The sequence below is a fragment of the Trichomycterus rosablanca genome, chromosome 27, assembly GCF_030014385.1.
Source record: "Trichomycterus rosablanca isolate fTriRos1 chromosome 27, fTriRos1.hap1, whole genome shotgun sequence".
In the NCBI taxonomy this organism is placed as follows: domain Eukaryota; kingdom Metazoa; phylum Chordata; class Actinopteri; order Siluriformes; family Trichomycteridae; genus Trichomycterus; species Trichomycterus rosablanca.
This window is the reverse complement of record NC_086014.1, coordinates 10,321,785-10,342,925: the sequence shown is the minus strand read 5'-3', so window position 1 is coordinate 10,342,925 and position 21,141 is coordinate 10,321,785. Positions and strand designations below refer to the sequence as shown.

The 21,141-nt window shown below is 42.5% G+C and overlaps 1 protein-coding gene across 13 annotated transcripts in view; it reads right to left on the bottom strand.

Moving 5' to 3' along the window:
• Nucleotides 1–21,141, bottom strand: part of madd (MAP-kinase activating death domain) — a 51,349-nt gene that overhangs the window by 8,976 nt on the left and 21,232 nt on the right. For 2 of the 13 annotated variants that reach the window (XM_062989421.1, XM_062989427.1), the window contains 24 exons: nt 18,570–18,742; nt 18,237–18,472; nt 17,985–18,144; nt 17,555–17,658; nt 17,266–17,468; nt 16,539–16,792; nt 16,321–16,460; nt 15,524–15,625; nt 11,464–11,572; nt 10,785–10,971; nt 10,518–10,668; nt 10,033–10,236; nt 8,126–8,182; nt 4,632–4,732; nt 4,443–4,526; nt 3,638–3,796; nt 3,378–3,498; nt 2,552–2,614; nt 1,946–2,066; nt 1,724–1,829; nt 1,519–1,629; nt 849–956; nt 583–747; nt 347–419 (listed from right to left, as the gene is read on the bottom strand). In XM_062989421.1, the coding sequence (XP_062845491.1) occupies nt 347–419; nt 583–747; nt 849–956; nt 1,519–1,629; nt 1,724–1,829; nt 1,946–2,066; nt 2,552–2,614; nt 3,378–3,498; nt 3,638–3,796; nt 4,443–4,526; nt 4,632–4,732; nt 8,126–8,182; nt 10,033–10,236; nt 10,518–10,668; nt 10,785–10,971; nt 11,464–11,572; nt 15,524–15,625; nt 16,321–16,460; nt 16,539–16,792; nt 17,266–17,468; nt 17,555–17,658; nt 17,985–18,144; nt 18,237–18,472; nt 18,570–18,742 (3,292 nt within the window). Of the gene's footprint in view, nt 1–346; nt 420–582; nt 748–848; nt 957–1,518; nt 1,630–1,723; nt 1,830–1,945; nt 2,067–2,551; nt 2,615–3,377; nt 3,499–3,637; nt 3,797–4,442; nt 4,527–4,631; nt 4,733–8,125; nt 8,183–10,032; nt 10,237–10,517; nt 10,669–10,784; nt 10,972–11,463; nt 11,573–13,495; nt 13,556–15,523; nt 15,626–16,320; nt 16,461–16,538; nt 16,793–17,265; nt 17,469–17,554; nt 17,659–17,984; nt 18,145–18,236; nt 18,473–18,569; nt 18,743–21,141 lie in introns of all 13 variants that reach the window. The other 11 variants (XM_062989428.1, XM_062989422.1, XM_062989431.1 and 8 more) reach the window with 8 other exon arrangements.

Below are 21,141 nucleotides of genomic sequence, written 5' to 3'. Positions count from 1 at the left end.
CCAAGGGTGCCCAAATTTAGCATTTGCAGACAAACAATCTGTTATTTTATTAGCATTCTCCCCTACAACTCCACTGCTTTGCAAGTGACACACGCCCCCTCTGACACATGCTCAGTACAGACTGCCTTTTTTCACCTGCACGAGGCGAGCCCATATGCTGATCAGCCTTGTGCACGGAGAGCCACACCCTGATCAGCATTATTCCACCATCAATCAGCCAGCAGAGGTCGTAATTGCACCAGTTACGAGGAACCCCTGTCCGGCTTACCCACCCTGTGAACAACAGCCAATCGTTGTTGTATTAATCTAACAGGCCCACACACTTCTTCCCTCATTGCATTCGTACCTGGTTTGATGCTTTGTTGTCGTGCCGCTGCACGTTCCATGCTGTCTTTCACACAGTAGTACAGTTCTCGACACTAGTGTGCACACAGATATATAACAGTCAGACCTAAAGCACCTATTCCACTCATCACTTCATTACATGCAGACAAACATAACTGTGATGCTTCATATTATGATTAGGACTATAGTTGAATTAAATGTATTAATGCATGTGAGCAGTAGGAGGCGTATTCAGACCTTCTTGGTGTAGAACTTGTTGAGCTGAGTCTCCTGTCCATTTCTTCTCCACAGACACAGCACTTTGGTCTTGGGGCAGTAGGTCATATTGATCAGCTTCTCGTACCACCAGCGTTCATACACCGTCCCGATGTTGCTGCGCAGTACAATGCAGTCATCACACACCTGCACAGATGCAAAAACACACACATGGGAATAGATGCGTCAGTTATTGAAACAAGATTAAAATCGTAGTCACATGACCTTCATTTACCACTCACACTTACCTCCATGAAGAATATGTCGCCTGTGGTATCAGTTCCCGCATGCACCACAAAAGTCTGCTTCTTTATGTGCCGGCTGCCGCTCGGTCTTATGGAAAGCTCCCTTCCATTCTACAATGTCACACAACACAGCGTAGCTAATGAGTGTCTTCGACCCACAAAATACAACTATGAGGAACTATGAGCAGCTATGAGGAAAAACCCTAAATGACCTTTCCTCCCACAGACACAAACAATTTCTCCCGTTACGTTTCCATCCAAGCCGAGAGCACCACTGAGATTCAAGCTTGGGTGCGGCAGTCTGTGACACTAGCCCACCAGTGCTGAGAAACAGGTTCGAATCGCAGCAGTGCTATCGGTTGGCCAGGTATCTACACAAACATTATTACACATGATTGGCTATGTCTGAGGGGGGTAGATTAAGCCCTGTGAAGGACTGGCGTCCTGTCCAATTATCATGATTTTATAATTGCTGTCATTGCTATTATCATATTATTAAGACTTTGTTGTTAGTAACTTTATTGTTAGTATCTTTAGCGCTAAATAACTTGGCGGCAATGGCATGTAAACCAATAACCTTCTAATTACTTATGAGCTATTACAAATTGTTAATATGTTTAGCAAGGCAGAGTTCAATTAATGTTTGTAGTTCTAGAACCTGATTGGCTGTTACCATTTGTGAAAGCCGGTCTAGGAGCTCGTTGACCTCCTGACTGTATGTCAAGCCAATGTGCGACTTCCCCATCAGGCGACGCACCTTCTTCTTGATGTCATTCTTATTAACCTAGAAAAAAGTGTATGCATGTTTAGTATTATGATGCATGAAGTGAATATTATGATGCATGAAGTGACTGTAAGTAGCTGTATCCAATGCAAACCTTCATCATTAGCATGTAGGCTGTCATGTTGTGTAACAGATTGGCCAGCAGTCTGTCCTCATCGTCCTCCAGTCTCTTACGGTCATGTTCACCCAGTGAAAGGTACCTGACATGAGTGATAACAAAAATGAATTAACTCTACCCCACCAGTGTACATTCACAATAGACCTGTCCAACATCACAGACCAGAAATAAGTCATAAAGCCCAACAAATGAACACACCGGTCAATCATTTCCTGTGGTCCTTGGTCCATACCCATTCCCTCTCTTTCGAGCATTACAGCATCCAAAAAGGCATCCTCCCAAAACTGTAGCTGGTCCCACAGAGTAGAGCGTTCCTTACCTAGACACAATAACGCACACACACACACACATATTAGTGAATGTCATGATGTGGTCAGTGATGATGCGGGATGTTATTCAGCTGTGGAAAGATTTTATTGGATAATTGGACTTTTCAATGATACCATGCATAATGACAATATTGCTTTAAAGCTGTGACTGGAAAAATTCAAATATGTGCATTAAAAAAAGCTGTCAGCAGACGCGGTGCTATTTCTGAAAGTCCCTGCTGGGACGTTTTAAAAGCAAATCTAAGGTGAAATAAATGAATGCATTCGTTACACAGTCACAAAGAAACAGAAATGTAATATTCTCAGTTGACTACACTACATGTAGTGTACATATATTGTAACTATCCTTACTGAGTGCCTACACACACATACACACTTTAAAAAAAGCAATAAATCATGCAATCCATGCGTCATACACATCCCATGCATACACACGCGTGCATATCCCAGGTCATTATTCACAGTCAAGCCCTACTCAGAGAGAAGGTTTCCATGGCAGCATCCTCCAGCTGATCCCACACCGAGCTCTTATCCCTCCCTACGCCGCATTATGAGAAACAGAGAAGTGAGAGAGCAGGGTAGCAGAGCAGAGAAAAAAGTGTTAGTGCATTAGTGGGTTAGCAACAACCTGCACATAGAGTCAAATAACTAGGACACTAACACACCACCGAGCAAGGGCTGCAGGTTTTCAAACCAACCAGGTACAAGCTTGAATTTGACCAATCAGCTGGACCGATCAGTTGAGTCTCATTTCGGCTGAGGCTCTGACCTGGTTGGGATTGAAAGCTGCCGTCATACCAGCCTTTTGCCGAAAGCTAATCAAGTAGTTTAGGCATTCAAGTGTAATTAACTCCACACGAAAACTCTGTACACGAGGCAAGAACACAACCGGTAACAAGGCCGCAATCCTTTGCAGGCCTTCACACACTTACACACCTAATGGGCAATTCAGGTTTTGGGAGATGGGAGCAAACCACAGTACCTGAGGGTACCAGAAAGCAAGGTTCAAGAGCTCGTGTAACTGTGTAAACAATTACAGCTCCCTATTTAGGCAAAAAAGGCTTAATTTGTTCTATCTAGTTTCTCAGCTTAGTGTAATATGATTTAACAGCTGGAGAAACTTATAGGTATATTGGTGTAAAGGTGGGCGGGATCTCGGTGTTATTAAAGTGGGACCTAATGAGCTTCTAGTGTACTAATTAGATATACAATAAAGTACATTAGTGTGGACTGATGCTAAAAGTCACACACGGTTGCATCTGAGCCCAGTGCAATTAAAAGTAAAATGAGTGATGTCCTACCCAGAAGTCCCTCGCACAGGTAGATCCTCATGCTGACATCTTCAGGAGGCAGGATAGGAACCCCCTTAGGCGCACCACCGACAGGTTCCTTCAAGCCTGGCTTCAGTTTATGGGTTTTTCCCTGAGTGAGTAACAAAATATCTTGTATTTATAGGAGTCTCAAAGTGCAACAACTTTTATTCATACATACAAGATGTATATTAGATGATCTAAACCATATTGCATTCGAGAGTTAGAGGATTAAGGTCGTTGACCCTTACAAACACAGAGCTGGTGGCAGGGTTGGTCTCTATCTCGCTGTCTGACAGAGTGGAGCGGGACGCGGCCAGGTGAGGAGAGGGGCGACCGGCCAGTCCGTCTCCGGCTACACTGCTCAGGTCGCTGTCAGCTCCCAGAGTCTCACCTGAGCTGTTACTCACCTGCGAATCAGAAAATGAAGCTCAACACAGGGTCGCAACATCACAGATCTATCGGTATCAAATAGACCCAAATTCTATAGATAATAGTACATAGTGGTGCTGTAGAACACAGTGTTATGAGCTATAAACTACACTGCTGTGAAAAAGTATTCGACCCATCTGATTTCTTCTATTTTTGCCCATTTATGACTTAAGTTTATTAATATAAGATAACAACAACACAAGTAAACCCAAAATTCAGCTTTTAAACAATCATTCCATCACTTCATCAGCTTATGTGGAAACATGATCGCCCAGTGTGTTTCTTACTGTGGAATCATGTACATTGACCTTAACTAAATCTGCAGTCCTGGGTTTGTTATGACCTCCTCGATGAGTCGTCGATGCATTCATGGTGTGATTTTAGTAGGGTGACCATTCCTGCACAGGAGTGTTCCTGTTGCATGTTGTCTCCATCTGTGGATAATGCTCTCGCTAGGGTTCCTTGGAGTCTCAGAGCCTTAGTAATTGCTTTGTGACCCGTTCCACACTGTTATTTGAATCTCCTCAGAATGTGGCATCATGTGTTGCTTTTTGAGACCTTCTATAAACATATGTAGGTGTGTATTCTGTTTTCGTGATGGACTCAGGGTTGGTCGTGCCCTACCACTGTGCTGGCTTCAGAGTCCTGACTGGTGCTCCTCGTCAAAACCGGAGGCTCGGAACTCGCCACCGACTCTGTATCGCTTTTCTGCACATGCACACATGAATTTGAGTTTAGTTGAGTTTAACAAAAAAATCATTATTTCCAGTTTAGTAGTTCTGCTGTGAAACTAATGTGAATTCATAGGCCGACCTGAGATCCTGATGTCACGCTGAGCCCACTGTCTGCACTGATCTGAGACTTTTTCTCCTCTGTGTCACCCCCTTCTGGACGCTGCTTTGCTCCATCTGCCCCTGCAGAGAACACACGGTCAGTCCAGCGCCTCTAGCCCTCTGGAAATTGTTTGGGAGTTTGTTTTATGGACGAAAGTAATCATACGAGAATGCAACAATTAAATGTACATTTTAGGAACTGCAAATCCATAATTAATCTTGCAAACAGGTAAATAGTGGGTTTGAATCGCAACAAAGCTACCGACCAGCCGGGTCTATATCTATACATTCATGACTAGCTACGTCCAGGAAGGGAGTGGGGGGCAAAGCCCTGTTTGGGATATCCTTGCCTTGTGCCCAGTGTGTCCTGATGGAACCAAACCTTGATCATGATAAAGTGATTAATAAAAATGTCTGTGTAGGTGCGACCAGTAACTGACAGTTAATAATTAATCGTTAACTGACGAGCTTTAAGCCACCCACTGAAATGCGACAGAAAGAGCTACAGAAGCTCTTCTGTTGGTCTGTATCTGACACCATAGCCTTCATGTCCTCTGGCATCAATGAATGTTGGTTTCTCAACAACCTGTCGTATGCGTTTGTCTAACAGCTTCATTGTTATTACATCACATTGCTATTACAATGTTATTATAAACTGCAGTGCTTAAAATCTCACTGTTGCATTCCTGTATGATGACTTTTGACTTAAAATAAACTCTACAGAGATGTCTCTTGACTGGAAGCAGGCCAGAAAACAGGGCAAACCTGGTAACTTGGGAAAGACACTAAGGACCAGTGTGTTTATATAACATTTCTATTATATAGCACTAAGCATGATCATCAAAACTTAACTAAACAAAGATCAACATACATTGAGGTAAAGTGAAATTCTGAAAATGCTGATTATACAGTTTCTGTTAACTGACTGGTCAGAATGTAAATGTAGAAATCCCTCATCATGAGCACAAAACCGTTCACTGTTCTAAACCCGCTGCCCTTCTCACTGGCACAATAGTCAGTCTTTCCCAAGCACCCAATCTAGCACTTATCCAGGGCAGAGCCATGTGACTTTATTAAAGGATACAGCTTGCATGAGGCCAATTTGTTCACAATAGTGCTACCTTATCACAGGTTCACACAGACAAAAGCAGTCACACATGCAGGCAAACACACAACCAACCAGTCAGACAAGAGAACAAGGGACAAAGCTGGGCTGCCATCAGTGTGCTAATATAATGAAGATCTCAGTTTCGCCAACGAGCAGTTTACCACTAAACCTTAGATTTTACTGAATAAGTCAATGTGCTGCTTAAAAAGTTCCCTTAGAGCAGTGATCATCCGAAACACATTGTTTCTTTTTTTTATTGTATATGATAAACCATTTGAGTTAGCGTATGTGCTCAACATGGCATGAGGAACAGCAGCTGTGTGTGGGTTTACATTTTTATAATGAGCATGTATGTTGGCATGAGCTCACATGTACACAGCAAATCTAACAACTGCATCAAAGTTGGAAAAAAATAAATACATTAAAAAAACAACCAAAAAAATCCCGACCCTAAGAGAGGTCTGAGAAACAGTATCTGGGTCCAAAACCCAAATCTTAATAAACCCTAAGTCTTCCAAAACGAGTTGATCACATGATCTCAAAATAAGAATACATATCTGGTTACGATTAGGGATGTCCCGATCACGTTTTTTTGTTCCCGATACCGATCCCGATTATTAATTTTGATCCCGATCCGATACCGAGTCTCAAACCGATACTTGTATTTCCTAGATATTGTCTAGATAAAAACTAGATAATACTGTTCACACAGTGCACACTTCAAGTACATTACAGTTATTCAAATTAATCCAATGTATATGTTTAACAACTAAATAGCTCTCCAGTGCTGAAGGGAAAAATGCTGCATCCAAGCTATTGGCTTAATGTTTTGTATTTTTACAAAATCAATCAAAATGATTGAGATAATTACAGTTTTACTTTACATTTGAAGAAAAAAAATCTGTTTAATGCAGTGATACACTAAAAATGAACAGAAATCTGTGTAGCAGCTTAACTTGAATATAAGAAAAAAAGTTATTTAAAAGCATTACAGTAAAACCTGAATACCAAAATAAAATGGAAAGGCTCTTTTGTTATGAAGGAAAGCCAGTTTTTAAAGTGCTTGTATTGTGACAGTGGTTTGATGGACGTTTCTATGCGAAGTGAGTGTGTTTTGACCCTTTGGGGCTTCCATAGTGCATGGAATAGCGTGCCTGACTCTAGCTGTCCGCTATTCGGTACCGTAACAGAAGAAGTTAATAAAGTGTTCTGCTCCCGACAATATGTGAATATACCGTGTATTTATTTCTTTATTAAACGAGTGCATCACTACGTTGTTTTGTAAACCGGAGTGATCCTTGACTCACACACCATATAAATAGAAAAATTCTACAATAATGAACGCAGCTCTGCTCCTACCGCCTCGTGAAACGCTCACAGTGCAGACATTACACCGCTGTTGGACTTGTTTTACTTTCCAATTCAAACTATTTCCACACAGCGGACATGCTGATGTAAAACAAAAGATCGGGATTAGGATCGGGTTTAGTAAAGCCGATTCCGATCAGTTAAAAAATGCCTTGATCGGCCCTAGTTACGATATCAAAGACAACAGGTTATCCGACTAATTCGGAACTATTTAACTAGACTTGAACTCATGTCTAGGGTTTTATTTTTAGTTAAAGTAACAGTGTTGCACTGTGACGTGAAGGTCAGTGACAAACTGTGTTTTTAATGTAGATTAAATTATATGGCTTAAACTTACCTTAGGAAACCTTAGAAAATGAATACTCAATAAAGATAGCAATACAGCTCTGTTTTTTAGACATGCCACTGGATGAGGCAGTCAACACTGCAAAGTGCTTCCAGCATCCTGTCTGTGAAACCCATCTGCCCATGCACTGATTATTAGTGTCAGTTCAGCAATAACAAACTGTCTTAGGCAGAAAAAAAGCTGTTGTCCTGGTACGATTAGGATACATAAGTAGCCAATATGAGAGAAAAAATAAGATGTTCTGACGATGCCATGCTTGCATAATGGCAGCGTTGTTGTCTATTTTAGGAGACTTGAGTTTGAAAGGAAGCAGACGAAACATTAAATAGAACATAGATGGAATACTAAGTAAAGTTTAATATTTTTAGGTGTGTATTCTCATTAAGAGATCAGAGACTAATTAACAGACCCTCGTGTTGATCCAAATTGTATAAAAAACTACACATACCTGTTAAATTCCCCTGAATTTGCAACAGTAAATATGTTGTAATTTATTTTAGGGCCATAAGTTTTAAAGTTTAACCTTTTAGGTAGTAAAATAACCGGGACTAGATCTCACCACACAGTGCAATAGGACTAAAAAGTAAAAGGCACCTGAAGAGGTTTTGCAGATTGGGAAAGTCTAATCGGGTGCTTAGGGAAATGATCTTACTCTGTTCTTTTTCCAAAGCTTTTTGCTTTCTGTTATCCTGGTGCTTGCTCCACAATTCTACCCAAGATGCATTGCAAGCAAGGAGAGAAAGACAGAGAGAGTGTCAGAGAGCTGGTTGAATCGTCGGAGATGAAGGATTTGAGGATGAGCAGATTTATTAAAAATAAATAAATTAATAAATAAATAAATCCCTTAACAATGCAATGTCTGATTTGTTTTAAGATGAGGAGGTTTTGTAATGTTTACACGTAGCTACTGTATATTCAACAGTAAAAAAAAACAACCCACCATATATTCCTAGCTAGTGAGGTCACATTACAAAGCATCCTGGGCTCTACAACCCTGATCCTGAAAAGACATCCAGACCAGAAAACGATGTCCATTTTTTTTTTTTTAGGCTTGGTCTGGCTTTAACTCTCCAAGGTCAGGGTGGAGGCATGGGCGGTGCGAAAGGCGTGGGATGGGAATGAGGGTTCAGCATCGCAAATGCTGAATGGGGTGAAATGGGTTGCTGCAGAAGCAGGAGGTGCAATCTGAAAGACATTCCGTAGAATTGAAGGTGCATCTTTACCCAAGGCCATACAAGGGAAGGTTAGGGAGTCGGGAGTACTTTCCCCTGTACGCAGACCCGGATCGGTCATCAAGCACTAATCTGTGAACTTATTATAGTCTCCATTAATCTCCAGGCTGTTTACAGGGGAGGAGTTTGCGCTTGTTCATGCTGGGGAGGCGAGGCAGAACAGGCCTTTTTCAAACACAGCAGCCCAGGACCTTTATAGTCCTACTTTAGTATGATACACAGCAGCGGGTTCGTGACTTAAAGGAAACTTACTCGCACATGCAACCGGTGGGTTAAAGGGAGGTCCAGAACTGGCAAACGGGGAGTCGGAAACCGACACATTCTAAACATTCCGGTGGGGAATCAATCAATACACACCAACCACATACTAATAAACATCAATATTCCATTAGCAGTACTACACCAAAGACATGAGTAATCATATAAATCTAAATATTTTAATAGTTTTATTTAATGTTAGTCCATCTATAGCATATGTGCAACCACTGTAGGAAAAATTATGTTAACGTCTCCTTGTACCGAGACACTGCTTAAGCTCCAGCAACACAAAAACTTGCATTCAGTTGGTCGGAAACCAGCTGAGAAACAGTTGTACAGTTATAAAGTTATCATTTTTAATAATTGCAAGCCTCATATATTAAGGCCAAAAGTATTTGGACACCTCACCATGACCTTGTTGGACATCCAATTTCAAAAACACATGGTATTAAAATGAGAGTGACCTCTATGTGATCGTTTCAGCCATACATTCACATTACATTACATTTGTGGCTTACAATTATGACTGAAAACAGTTGCTCAGGGGCCCAACAGTGGCAACTTGGCGGTGGTCAGGCTTAAACTTGCAACCTTCTTATTACTAGTCCAGTGCCTTAACCGCCGAGCTACCACTTGCTATACAACAGCCAGTCAAAAAAGCCTCTGTATGGCTTGGACTGGTGTTGGTCAAAAGGAAACCTCAACTGATGTTCAGTTCATGCTGAAACTGTTCAGTGGGGACTGAGGTCAGGACTGTGAAGGCCACTAGAGTTTCCTTAAACTGAGGTTAAGGGCCTTGCTCAAGGGTCTGACAGTGGCTGCATAACAGAGGCTGGATTTGAACTGAAATAGTGACTACATATATGCTACAGATGTGGTAAAAGAAATACATTAATGTGCTTAAATAATTAATGATCAGCTTTGGTTCTAAGTGTTGGTGTAGACAGTTAGTGGAATACAAAATTCAGCCCAGGACCCAAACTAGAGGCTGAGAAAGATACTAGTCTTCACAATCTGGTGATATAACAAGCAGGGAGGCGCATGCAGAAGGGGGCTGAGGTTTACACACCAATAGAAGCAATAAAATTCTCTTCGTTCAGACTCCGGGTGTCAAACTGGTGCCCCCCTTTCCCAGCGGGAGGAGGCTGCAGCTGAATCCTGGGCATCAGGAGCACGCCCGCCGCCCTGGCGCTCTCCATGCGGACGGAGGGGCTCTCCTTGCTGCCCGGACTGCTCGCCCCGTCGGTGGGACTCCGCTTGCGTTTCTCTGGCTCTGTGTCGCGAGGAGTCGCCGCGTGAAACGAAAACGACATATAAAACAGGACCAACGAGGGACAGGAAGAAAAAAAAGGAAAGAGACACGGGGTGGATTTAAAGAGAGTGACTGGCTGACTGCTGAGAAGAGGAAGTGTGGTTAGAAGATTACCCACAGAAAAACAGTTATCAAGTCACTCTTTGGCTATCTGTATTCACTCCACCTAGGGAAGCCTGATGCACAGCATTGTTAACAGACACCCCACAAAAAAAACCCCACATGGCTGGTTTATACGTTACCTTTGGTTTGGTAGTGAGTGCGTGCTATCTCTAACAGACTAAACACGCTAGCCATGCCACCCAAGCCTGCATTAGTGTAGGAGTGTTCCAGACTGGAAACGGTGCACTTCAGCAAGTCCAGCATGCCTTTATACACCTTCCTGTTAATCTCCTACAGACACACACACACTCATGCTTGAGCAGTTGTCAGTGACATACCTATAAAACCTAGATTAAGAAAAGTCCATTCAATAGTAGGCAGCGTTAGTCCACATTCAGCTGACTCACCACATCCCTGATGACCTCTTGCCGAGCGTCCTCTTCTGACTGGACGGCGCGGTTGAGCTTGCTCAGCATGAAGACCCGCAGCTGCTCGTTCTCCAGCAGGCGGCGCACTTTCTTCATGTTGAGCCAGCCGACTCCCTGACCCTCCAGGACGCTCTGTACCACCTCCTTTAGGAACACCTGGTTCTCGCTGCGCACACGGACAAGAGGTACTTGATTCTTTCCAGGCTGTTTTGCTAGTATTCAAGCTAGTGGAAAATACATTCAGATCCAGGATGATAGGACCTCTTGGTAAACGTGGGTAAAAAATATATCATTTTAATTTACTAGATTTACTGGATACAGAACCTTTAACGCAAGTGCAATTTATTTCAAGAATGCCTTGGAAATTATATCACATATAACAGCACTGAGTCTTCCCCTATAATGCATGATGAGATTCTGGTAAAAGACTATGAGTCTGTTCGAAAACCTAGTGAGCTGCCTAAGTAGAGATCAAACATATAAGGCAGATTATTTAGACACACTACTTAGACAGAGATTCCAGCAATTACGTCACCTCAGATTTAGCTTACTAAGCTAACACAGTTAGCCTCAGGCCATTCAAACCAATGGGCTGCGGCGGCACAACCCACCTGCATGCCAGCTAACATCTCCCATCTCCTCTGTGAGGCCTAATTACCTGGTATTGTTGGCTCGACCTTGGGGCGAAGGTGGCTCTCTTTTTACAGTCGGACTGTGTTTGATCACCGAGGACTTCTGATCGACCAGCGCACGAGGAGCACGGGCACCTGAGAAAAACAGACGGTTCATCAGCACGCCACACTACTCAAGCGCACCAAGAAAATTGTCACTCTTTATACTTACCCCATTCGAAAAAAGTCAACTGATGCACGGAAATTGCTAAGCAAGACCGAGAACAAAAATCACAGCGAAGCGAAGCTCTTAATTGTGCACAATGCAAGTATTACGCCAAGTATTACGCCAAGTATTACGTGCACATTCACACACTCCACTGTGGTGTTACAACAGCTGTGTCAGAACTGTTAGCAAATGTTGACAACAAGAACCGGTCGTTTCACGTTGCACACGTTTCCAGTCAAATCAACAGTAGGGGCATTAGGGTAAGTAATAGTAGTACATGAGCAGGAGAGTCAGGAATACACTACAGGTATGATTATGGCTCGCTTTGGTACACACACACATACAGGGAGTAAACAGTGAGATGAATGAGTGGTAAAACAACAAGTGGGTAAGTAACAAACAGTCATGTGATACATGCAAAGGAAAAAAGAGGGAAATGAGCATGAACGGATTAGCTGATCAAGCCACACAGCTGGTCTGTATATATCTAGTGGCTGTGAACATGTGTATTATATAATTCGATAAAGATAAAGAATACACAGGTGAAGTCCCGCAAAAAACTGTCCAACCAATCACTGTTCTGATTCTAAGAAATTAATACCAATAACATCACATGACAAAGTTTATGAATGATTGTGGATTGAAAGATTAAAGTTCTGACTTAATTAGTTACCCTAGTTTAATATAGTAGCAATCTTTTACACAGACAACTGTAACTATTAAGCTAAATACAAATTAATACACAGATAAGCCAAAACATTAGGACCACTCGCCTAACATGCTGTCAATGAGCTTTAATCTGCCTATACATGGACTCCACATCCAGACATCTGAATAAGTCATGATGTATCAGGTACCAAAAATTACCAGCAGGTCGTTTAACCTCTGTATGACGCAGGGTGAATCATCGTACAATGCATCCTGATGCCATCTTTAATGATCCAGGAGACAACAGTAGATGTCGGACCATTCAAACTTCAAGTTTAATGCCTGCATGGTCATTGTAGGTGCGTTCACGAGAAGAAAGGGGTTAGCATGGGAACTTGTGACCACACAGCTCCAGACACAGAAGGACTCAATGCATCAACGATCCACAATATAAGTTCAGTCACCTTTTATGTCTTCTGCCATCAATGAGTCTTGGCCTCCCAACGACCTGTGTGCCATTCATGGTTTGTCCCTCGTCAGACCACTGCTGGTGGGTACTCAGCCCGGCTGCCTGTGAGCACCCCTTGCTGTTTTGTCTGGTCATAATGATTTAGCCATCATCAAAAATCTGCTGCATTAAACATATGAACTACCTTCAGTCCAAAATTCACTATATGTCCTAATGTTTTGGCTCATTGGTGTATAATTTCCTACATATTGTACCTACATTTGTATCCCTAAATTTAGAGCTTATATTTACTGTAACAAAAACAAGACAATTGACCTTGTGCAATGCCAAGCATCAGCCTCGTTGGTGTAAAGCACACCACCATTGTACTTTGGAGCAATGGAGAAATATTTCACTATAGCTTTGGCCTTAAACTAAGTAAATGTAAACGTATCTAGAGAATTATGCGCTTTTAACGTTATAGAAAGGACCCTACTTGTTTCAACAGGACAATGATCTCGTGCTGAAAACAATGCCAATACGGCTCCCTATACACACACTATACTATAATTCCACATGTAAGTTCATAACTTACAAACAAAGTAAAGCAATGAATGCTATAAACACGTAGTCACATGACTATATGACCGGGGACTATGACAAGAAGCGAATGGTGAAAGTAGAGGATGCTGGGAGATGTAGTTGACTGGCTTTGGAGAAGCATGCAGCTCACGCAGCAAAGGGCGGAACCCACCTTCTCCGCTCCCCGGGCCGACCTCGGTTATAATCTCCATTAGAGAATTTAGCCCAAATACTGGACACAGAAGCCAGAATTAGTGCAAAAGGGGGGTTAAAGAGGGACAGAGAGCAACACCGGCCCAGACAGAACCAGTCCAAACATCAACCCACGAGCACAGACACAGGACACGTGGACAGAGCAGAGAGCAAGACGATAAGATAGGAAAGCAAGGCAAATTAGAAAAAGAGCTTGAGAAAACGGGTGGAAAAGAAAGAAAAGCAAGAACAAGGGCAATTTTCTCCATTAATGTGTATAGTATAACATAAATACAAAAAATACAGTATAATTGGTGAATGCCAAACGAGTGGAAAGTAATTCATTAAAGTATAGATGCAGACAAAGTCCAGTATAATATTTTTACCTTTCGGCTGCTCCCATATTTAAGGTTCACCACAGTGGATCGTTCTGGTTGGCATAACAGAACTGGCCTTTCTGACATAATCCACCTTATTTTTATCCAGGCTGGGAACCGGCCCTGAGTGCACACTAACAAATGCACCTCCTAATGGCTAGATTTTACAGAAGGCCAATCACGTCTGTGTAGACACCCGACCGGCTGATAGAACCGCATGGATTCAAACCCTGGATTTGAATCAGGCTGATGGTAGTTATTCGTGGTTCACATGTTGACGATCCACTTTACTATGTACAGAAGTTGAAGGACCTGCTGGAAATGTTCTGGTACCAGGTACCACAGGACACAGAGTCCATGACAGCTTATTAGGTGAATGGTCCTAATATTTTGGCACTGACCAAAACCACACAAATACACACAATTGTGACAAGACCCATCAAACATCACTGAGAAGAGTCGAAGGGTGACAGGGTTTTAATTTACATTCAAAACATGGTATGTTTTTTAAATGTTTGTACCAGTAGTAGTCACACACACACACAGAAACACACACTTAGGGAAAGGAACTATTGATATAACCACAAACATACACACACACACACACACACACACACACACACACAGGTAGACAATTTACACACCTAGCTCAGTGTAAGAGGAAGGTAAAACTCTTATTCTTAAAGGGGCTATAGTTAGGAAAAGGCACAGCAAACCAGTAGGTTTAGTGCAAACTACAGCTAGGAAACATACCAGGACTGTCAGGACTCTCATCATCACCATCTGGACAGTAAAAATAATTCATCCAAAATGATAAACAAACAAACAAAAGAAAGGAAAAGATATCAACAACAGGCATTCGTCTCTTGTAGATGTAAATTTAGGCTCATTTAGATAAATGCGCCACCTCCAAGTCTAGTTAAGACGACTTTAAGTTTGGAAGGGGGTCACATGCAACATTTCTACCAACCTTGCTCTGCTTCTTCCTTCAAATCAAAATTAAAATATTCTTTTCAAGTCAAAGAGAAAAAAGAAAAAAAAAAAAAAAAAAAAAGCCCAGGTAACTAATGTGAAGCAAAATGGGCCGTCATTTTCAAAGGCTGCTTTCATGTGATAAGCGGTAATACTATTTTTAGGCTGGCTGTGCTATTGTTTCCTATAGAGTGAGGCAGATTTGCTGCTTGACTAGCAATTTTTACTGCTTGCCGCTGAACTTACGATTCAATCTGACTGACTTTGACCCGGTCTGCTGCCAGTAAAACCAATAGTATATGACATATAGACAAAACCACGAAGCACGAACAAAGAACAAACGTGGTCTCAACAGAGTCAAGTACCAGATCAGATACAAAGTGAGTCTTTATACTGTAGCTATTGATTTACTTCATACGTTAAAGTGTCTTCTATTATTGTTTGATATTAGCTCTTCAGTCTCGGACTACCCAAGTCCAGCTTTAAAACATCTTAGACAGAGACTTGAGACACAGATAGAACGGCAGTGCAGGACAGAATGAAAAGCAGTGTCAGATATGACAGGATACACAAGCAGCTACAATGCATGATTGAAACAGAGTATAAAAGATGAGTGATATCATACAATGAGCAAGTAGGAAACAGAAAAGCTACTATACCTTTAAGACTGGGAAAAGGTGTGTTCTTCTCTCGGGCTGCTTTGTTAGGCAGAGCCAGACTGGACAGACTGAAGCTGGTACCGTGGTTCTTATATAAGTTACCTGCGAATACAAAATGCATAAATGAACTCGGAAGTATTAGGAATTGTGCATGTAGTCATTGTAAATTAAACACAGACCTTCTGATGACCCTAGTGGTCTGGTGCCCTTAATATACTTCATTTAATATACTATGTACTTTATTAGGATGATCTGCATATGCATGCCGATGCCATGCTCCAATTAACCTCTTAAACGGTGGAAGCGTAGTGCAAAAAAAAACACATACACGGGGTCAAGGGCTTTAGTTAATGTTCACGCTGAGCACTGAAATAGGTAAAATGTGGTCCAAGGGAATGATGGTTGCTGGTGCCTGGCTGTTTAGGCTAGATTTAATAATTAGGTTAGATGATTAACTGTCCTTCTCTCCTCGTGTTGCCAACATGACAAGATTGTGCCAGTTCCATCAAGAAGATTCAACCACTTCTTTCTATGGAAGGCACTCAGATTCTCATCCAATCACTTATCAAAAGCTAGGCAGCTGTAGCCTAGTGGTTAAGGTACTGGTCTGGTAATCAGAAGGTTGCCGGTTCAAGCCCCACCACTGCCAGGTTGCCACTGTTGGGCCCTTGAGCCTTAACCCTCAATTGCTTAGATTGTATACTGTCACAGTACTGTAAGTCACTTTGGATAAAAGTGTCTGCTAAATGCTGAATATGAATATGTAAATAAAAGCATTAGATGAGCAAAACACTCACTGGCAAAAGACATGAGTCCTCCGAAGCCATCATTGCTGTTATTTGAGATGGTAGAGTTGGGTGAGCTGTTCTTAGAGTCTCCCTCACCGTCAGACTCACCAGGTAGCTTCAGGCTGCTGGGCCTTAATGGACGAGATGGCCTGCACATGTACAGATCAGACATTTATAATCAGAAATGATATAAAATGCTGTAGAAAGAATGTAAAAACATGCCATACTTGTTTCCATTGACGTTCTGATTGAAGCGTGGTGTGTAGCTCTCTTCTTGCTCCTCGCTGTCGGCCTCCTCTTCAGCAGGGAACCCGTACTGGGGTTCGAAATATGGGTTATCGTACTCTCGTTTCTTATTCACCGAGTCTGCAGGGGTGGGCTCTGGGGCCGATTTAGCGAATGCCCGGAGAGATATTCCAGGGACTTTGTTCTGTTGAGCCACGCTAACTGACGCCTCCATCTCAACAGGCTCCGTCTGTTCCTATTTAGAAAAATAAACTGTAAGCGACTAATGACACACCCACGCCCACACGGACAGGTGGTTTGCAGCCCCATACGCAGCAAGCTGTGATGTACTGTGTGTTCTGACGCCTCTCTATCATAGCCAGCATAAACTGGCTCGGTTTTTTTGGAGACACTCCGACCCAGTCATGAAGGATTACGATTTGGCCAGTCCCACTAGAAAGACATCAACTTCAGGAACAGACTGTTCACTCGGTGCCTGAAATATCCCTCCTTCCCTCTTGATAGGTTCCAATGCAACAAGATAATCATTTTAATCATGTTCTTCACTTCACCTGTTTAGAAGAACCTTTACATCTGAAGAGAATGGTGGTGGATTGCACCTATTAGCTATTACAGAAATTATCCTATTAAAATATCTATGGGTATGAAACACAAAGCAGGTATTAACCAAATAGAGGTAATAAAACTATGTAAGATATCATTACTGACATGATTTGCTCCCTGGATGACCGTGCTGGGGCTGGAGCTGGCTGTGGTGCTGGAGCTGGAGCGAAGTGGTTGATTGTCTGTGTTCTCAGTAGGAGGCTCTGCTTCAGGCCCATGCTCCACCCCCTCACCCTTGTACTCTTGGAATTCATGAATCTCCACCTCATTAGCATCCTCCAATGCTGCATGAGTCAGGGGATCCACGTCTACAAGAGAACCAGAAATAGCATGAGCTTTTAGATCATTTAATCTTTTAAAGCATGTGTGAGAAGCAAAGGAAAGCCTGACTAACTTGGTGTGTCGCCTTGTATGTCCCCTTTGATCATCTCATTCACAAAATCACCCAGCGAGGAGTAGGAGGAGCTGGAGTCGTCGTACGCCTCGCTGTCACTGCCACTAAAAAAAAATCAGATTAGATATCAATGTCTTAAAAACATAGCTTTACACAAACATATACCTTAGACAACCCTGATATCCGGGGTTGAAATCCCTGCAGTAATATTGACCAGTTGGCCGCCTATACAGACATGATTGGCTGTGTCTGAGGGGGGGGAATGGCCGAACCTAGTAACTGGGAGGTGCACTTTTCAGTGAGCTCTCAGTACTGATCAGCGTCAATAAGAGCTTCCACTTGTAGCAACCCCTACATATGCCATTGTATGGCGCCCCTGGAGCCCAACAGTGCTCCACCCACTAGGCTACCACTGTCCCAAACTGCGTACCTGTCATCTGTGGGATCCGAATCATTCGCATTGTCCTCTGGCGGTCCGCTGATGGCCTCGGCGAGCTGCGAGTTCCCGTCATAGACGCGATAAAACACAGGCTGCAGCTGATGAGCGTACCATTTCGGCTTGTCGCCTATCAGAGACGGGTCGTACACATCTGCAACAGTTGAACATGACATTGTTACAGCATTAATACTGTGTGTTAATCAGAACCAGGTAGGTTTACACTAAGACTCTGTGCATTCTTACTGTTATGGATTCTCTGGAAGGCCAGGTTTGTAGGGTTGAGCGCCCATTCTCCGTAATACTCGACAGCCTGCGTGTGCGAAAGCTTTTCGGCGAAGCTGCTGCGGCGTGGCCGGGAAGCCAGAAAGGACGTGGCCTGGAAGGCGACGACGGGCCGCGGGAACAGCCGCAGAGTGCGCGTGTGCATCTGGAAACCGTGCAGTACGTTCGGAGAGTTGAAGAACCTCACCATGGCCACCCTACAAATGACAAAAACAACTGATAATGTCAAAAAACTCTTCTTGATAATTAAAATATACATCAATGGGTTATTTGGGCATATCATTGAGATCAGACCTTGTTGCCACATCCACAGAGTCTACGTCATTTCCGTAGATGAGAGGGTTAAACTCAGTGGAGGACGGGGACGACTTATCCCTGGCCGGCGGCAACAGAGGCAGATCCTGACCCTCCTGAAACTTTTCGAAGTTTAAAATGGGCTGAGTGTTCAGACTCATACTGGCCAGGGCCTATTGATAAGGAAAAAATAAGGGAAAGGAATGAAAGCCAGGAGTGAACACTTGACACATTCGAAAGTCGAAATTCATTAAGCTAGAAGGCAAAAGGACAAGGACAAGCAGTCTCACTTTAGGCAATAATGCTATAAATACATTAGGGACGGAAAGCAGGGGTGGACAAATGTTCTACTTGCATCTTTTTTCCTGTCATCTACTCATTTCCCTATTCTTTATTTGATCCTGATCAAGGTATGCAGTGTTGGAGCCTACGCAGAAACACTGCACCTGTAAATACACCCTGGACACCAAGCAAATTATAGTCACCAATCCACCTGTTGTGTTTTGGCAGGTAATATGAAACCTAAGTATGAAAAAACCCACACGGACAAAGGACGACCGGTCATTTGTGAATCTCCTCGTAGTGTGGGGGTGCTGAATATCCCTAGGAGGACGGTAGAGGCACAACCTTTTACAGTGCAGATTTGCATACACATTATCCTATATAGTGCTGGATAACATCACTTCAATGTTCCTTTGAATTAGCAAACTGATGCATGATTTGTCCATCACTGCTTAGAAAGTCAGAAAGTTTGTGATCTGTGAAGTGTGACCAAATCTGTTTAATCCCCTTGATAATAAAGACCAATGAATATTAATCTAATTATGATGTCGTAAAAATATTTGCACATATACTGCATGCAAACAAATGATAGTGAATTGCCTGAAATGAGCTGCTGAATTAGTCTGCTAAAAGGTTTCTGTGTTAAAGGGAGTGGGTCCATCACACTTAGCCATTTACAAAGCACTCAGGGTATACTGCTATCGACTGCTGAACGTCTTACCAACACGGCTGGCATTCCAGCTACCCTACGCACCATTAAATGAAGCTGGCCACAGCGTCAAGTCAAAACATACAATCCTCAAGATTCAGACTGCAAACCAAATGGATTTTAACTGTAACTAAAACATGAGTGCAGGGAGATCTGGGCATGCTCAAGCCAAACTGGGAATAGCAAATTGCAAAGCACATCTGCGCTGAATTGTGCATGACGGAAGTATGTTTATCGACAGGGCAGCGTGTAGGATTGTCTACGCAACATGAAATGGGGATTCCGTGCAGGTAGGAAGCATGGCACATTCCACAAGCAGCGATGTAGCAACCTTTGAGTCTGGGGCGAAGATCTGCTTTTGGGTGATCACAGTCAACCTAACCAGACACTGTGGAACACAAGACCAAACAGCATCACATGACTACCCACCCCCCCCCCGACCGCTCAGGGGTTGGGATGGGCAGGCCATGTGACCAGAACGGAGAATAAAATGGTGAGGGGAGAGAACGAAGGAGGAAAGTAAAGACTGAGACAGCGACAGATGAGAGCAAGAAAAAGAAAAATACTACAAGATAGTGAGACACAAGGGCACCACACGAACAGTATGAATCACATGGGGTAAGCCTAGTATCACCAAAAGACAAAATAACCAAATAATAGGATTGTCTGGTTATCAGCATGATAACTTTGGTAAAGGTGACAAATGGGTAGAGATAAAAGGAAACGGATCAAACCATTATTGGTGCAACTATGGTCAGAAATGTCAAAGTAGTGAAATAACTATTGACCCTATCCTAAAAAAGTGGCTCACAAATTAAGTGTCTAAAAGCATAACTGGCCACACAGATACATCATAGGGTTAAAAACAGTATGAAAAAAGCTAATAGTTGGCAAATATAATTGGGGGAATCTTTTAGAGTAGGAAAATGAACCAAGGAAAAAGGAATTGGTGTAATAAGAGGTGCATAGTGTGAATTTTGTGACTGTATCAAATGAAAAGACTTTCCTGTAATAAACAGTACAGTTGGGTTCTAACTAAGTGCAGGGTTTGATTACATATACAACTTGGATTAATTGAGGGTTAATAAAGGGTTCTACAGTAAGTAGTTTAAGTCTACTACTTAAACACTCAGACTATCACTAAGTACAGTAGGTAACCCCAAAATTTGTATTACCTCCAAAAGCTAGAACAAAACAGAAAGGAAAAAAAGGAGGCATTTATTGTACAGAACAACACAATTTTATGATTGATTACTAAGCATGTAACATAGACTCGATGGCCAAAAGTATGTGAACATCCCTCTCACACATTGAATAACAGTTGGGGAAAGAATCATTCCTGTTTCTATGCATAAAGCACAGTCTATAGAGACAGACGTACAGAATTCCAGACCTCCACCACAACACTACTAAATACCTTGGGCATGAATTGAAATATTGATTGCAAATAGTGCATTAGCGTCCGACCTCATGAATGCTCTTTTAACAAAATGGGCTCACATTGCTTCAGAATAGGATGTTCAACCAGGGGTGCACATACTTTAAGCCATGTAGGATATGAATGGGCTAAAAGGTTTTGCT